General features: G+C 36.6%; 1 protein-coding gene across 1 annotated transcript in view; it reads right to left on the bottom strand.

Moving 5' to 3' along the window:
- The window catches only part of LOC101846241 (xanthine dehydrogenase), a gene marked incomplete at its 3' end in the record, with an annotated part of 46,758 nt that overhangs the window by 19,747 nt on the left and 23,394 nt on the right, over positions 1–3,617 (bottom strand). Inside the window, 4 exon segments of the mRNA XM_035971854.1 lie at positions 456–617; positions 1,119–1,216; positions 1,792–1,858; positions 2,159–2,269. Coding sequence (XP_035827747.1) covers positions 456–617; positions 1,119–1,216; positions 1,792–1,858; positions 2,159–2,269 — 438 coding nt within the window.

The following is a 3,617-nucleotide window of genomic DNA, read 5'->3' as shown; positions in this document are numbered from 1 at the left end:
CCCCCCCCCCCCCTTTCAACACACAGATGATAACATGCAAAATGTTAACTTAAAAAAAAATGAAATAAGCTTCCTCCTGATACATCTTTCTTCAAAAGTACAATCTTATGACTCAAAAAATAGGCTAATGACAGACAGTATCAATTCCTTTAAAGACACACCTAAGTCATTTTGCCAGTTGAAAAATCCTTTCAGTTTAAAAAATCCTAACTTAAACACTGTAACCTGAAACAATACCACACATTACAATAGAAATTGTCCGAGACAGTCACCCATCGTCAAAAAGAACAGTGACTGTGTTAGACAAGTGGATATCTTGGACAATGTCTTTTAAAAATCCTAGACAAAAAAAAAACACAAGAGGGGAAGTGGGAAGTGGGAATTGGTCATTCATACAGGTGATTGTCTAGGACAGGTAGCCGTTACAGCAGGATCTACTGATTTAAACTACCTACTAGAGAGGGAGCTGTCAACTTCATGACTGCCGAAGAAGCCGGAAAATTCTCTGGGTTCTGAGTTCCGAGGTCCTGAGTGCCTGACATTACATCTCGCTCAAGGTCACTGCCTCCACTTACAAGTTGATCTGGCAGCCGCGTCTTGCATGCACTCAGCACAAACTGGAAGAGTAGAATAGTTTAGTTTTTGTAGAGGTTTTACGGCGCTCGCAACTACATAAGGTCACATGAGCGCCAAAGAGTAGAATGTAAACGGAATACCAAAAGAAATACAAACTGAAAGAATAGAATTTAAATTATAAAGTCATTCTAAATGGATTACAAAACGAAAAATCAGAGGTCTTAAGGAATGTTAAATACAAACTGAACAAAAGAAAACAAAAAGAGTGCTAAATGGAAAAAATATAGAAAACTTCAAAGGTTAACTCAAGTCACTTCTGTTTTTAGATTAAATAATTGTATCTAGATTTTTAATCACAATATAAAGAACTGATTATGTTGCCTCTTGTTTTTGTGAAGCACTCAGGCCTTGCTTAGTTCTTTAATTGAGAGGGTCCTTTTGCATATTTTCATGTTTTCTTTTTTAAAAAGATTTTTGTAGTAGCAAAATATTATTGACTAATAAAAGAGAGGATCATGTGAGAGGCATTTCTGTTTACTTACCTTGTAAAAGTGACTGACTGCCAGTGATGTAAGAAAGTCTTGATTATCAGACACTTTTGCACCGCTAACAACCTCCTCAGATAAGATTTTAACAGCTTCTGCAAGAAAAGGATAAGATAAACAACACATTATGAATAAATCTGCATATTGAATAGGAAATTTTGCCTTAACCTTTCCTGCTTTTTTAAAATACCAGTGAAATAGCCTTCTGGGCACAAATAGGCAATTTCAACGGTGGAACAACAGGTCGATTGTTTACAGAATAATATTTCTTAATGTAAAGAGAAGCACATTGAAATCATTATGTTCGTTTAGTGCTGGAAAAAGGCAAAAAAAGAAACAAGAGAGGGGAAGAAAAGATGCATGACCTACCACTGGCACCCTCCCACCACTATTGCACCTTACAGAAGAGAGAAGGAAGGCAAAGAAAATATAGGCCTACCATATTAATATTATAATTATTCACAACTGAATCTCTCCTTGTCTCTCAATGACAACAGAGGATGAAAAAGTGAAAAAGTGAAAAAAAAAGTGAACATTAATAAAAATAACAAAACAATTTCTCAACACACATGTTTATGTAAGTTATCCCACTGTTAGTTTTCATTTTTCCACCAATGTGATACATGACACTACCTTGAAATGTATCTTGAAGTCCCAACTCCCAACTGACCTTTGAACACTGCAGCATCTGACAATGCTTTGCCTGTCAGGAACTGCTCAGACTTCTTGCAGCGAATCTGAAAATGATCAACAAAACCGATAGCTTTGCTTTGTCTTGCTATAGTTTATTGACCTGCTAGGCACAGAATGATTCGCTTTGAAATCCGAACATTTGATAAACACAATAGAAATAAAATAGAAGGGTGAGATTTAAAAAAAAAAAAGTTCATAATAAATATGATTTATGAAATCACTTCCAGACAAACCATAAACCTAAAAAAAATCATTTAATAGCTCAAGACTTTCAAAAAGAAAAAAATTAGATGAATACAAAAACTTGCATTCAGACACAAAGGCGACATATATTTTTTACCTACCAATGGGTTTCCCTTGAGCTGCAGGGCTATGATAGGCTGGGCAACAAGGAGACAAGTCCCATCATCCTTCACAGGGAAGTTAAAGCCACTCACAACACTTGCCTCACATGCCTGAACATATGAAAAAAATGATTTAAGTTAGGCCTATATATCAACTCTTACCCCGCGATCTGCGAATGTGAACACGACCAAGAGGATGCCAACCATACCCTTCAGCACTGCCCGCACTACGCCACCCTTCGTACACAGACATGGCAGAATGTGACTCCTCTTGAGAGAAAACTCTATGGCAGTCTCTCAGATTTGAAGCGGACTGCACAGTTTGTGCGTGACATCGGACTGACTGTCTAGCTGCTGTTATCGAGAACAAGGAAGAAGAAGAAACTCTTTCTTTTTCATATCAAGTATATACTGTTGTTGTGATCAACTTGACCATTACCATCTTGATGGCCCGATGCAAGACTCCGACAAAATCCATTTCGCAGTTTGGTATTTGTTGGATTTCTGCATCCAGCCATTAATCTGTTACATAACATTGAGACAAAAGGCACGATCATATGCGTTTCTGGATCAACATAAATATATATGAGAAGATGGCAATGTTATGTTTCCAGAAGAATGAAAATGATAGGTTAAAAAGATCAGTTATTGTGAGGTCATGGGAATCTTGATATTGTTGTTGTTGTTGTTGTTGTTGTTGTAGTAGCTATTGTTTAAGTAGAAGAGCTTGTACATGTATATTTACATGAGGTTTTTTTTTAGGGGGGGGGGAGGGAGGATAGTTGGAGGTGGATGACCCATCTTAAAGCCTAAAGATGAAGTCATCTAGGGTTGCTTGACAGTTTATAAAATATCCTTCAAGGACCAAGTGACCATTTGGAAGCTATTTTTTTTTTTTTTAAGAAAAGGAAAATAACCCTCTGAAGTGTGACAGGGAGGCATTATTTATGAGTTGATAAGAATAAAATTTTGTTTTATTTGCTTTTTATTTTTAACAATACAAGTTTCAAAATCAACATGATGCCAGATATCTATGATCCAACACCTTGTTTTGCTACTGAGACAGTTCATGCAAAGACTTTTACAAACTACATTCTTCCGCCACAGTATGGCACAGCTTCTTAGCTAACTCTGCAACAACCCTAATTAACCTCAAAATACAGTTACATGCTGGAGGGCCTAGCAATGAAAAGGGAAAAGCAAAACTCATTTGAATTTATTATTTGAGTTTGAGTAAAGAGAAGCACAGAAATTCAAAAGAAGGTCATTTGAAGCTGGGAAAATCAAGAAAGACAGACAGAAACAAAAAGAGTGGTGACCTACAAGTGATGCAGTCTAGTGTACCATTTACACCTATTGGTCGATTGTTTATGCAGTCTAGTGTACCATTTACACCTATTGGTCGATTGTTTATGCAGTCTAGTGTACCATTTACACCTATTGGTCGATTGTTTATGCA

This window comes from Aplysia californica, unplaced genomic scaffold, assembly GCF_000002075.1.
Source record: "Aplysia californica isolate F4 #8 unplaced genomic scaffold, AplCal3.0 scaffold00522, whole genome shotgun sequence".
Taxonomy (NCBI): Eukaryota; Metazoa; Mollusca; class Gastropoda; order Aplysiida; family Aplysiidae; genus Aplysia; species Aplysia californica.
Note: the sequence above shows the minus strand (reverse complement) of the source record. Positions and strands in the feature narration are given on the sequence as shown.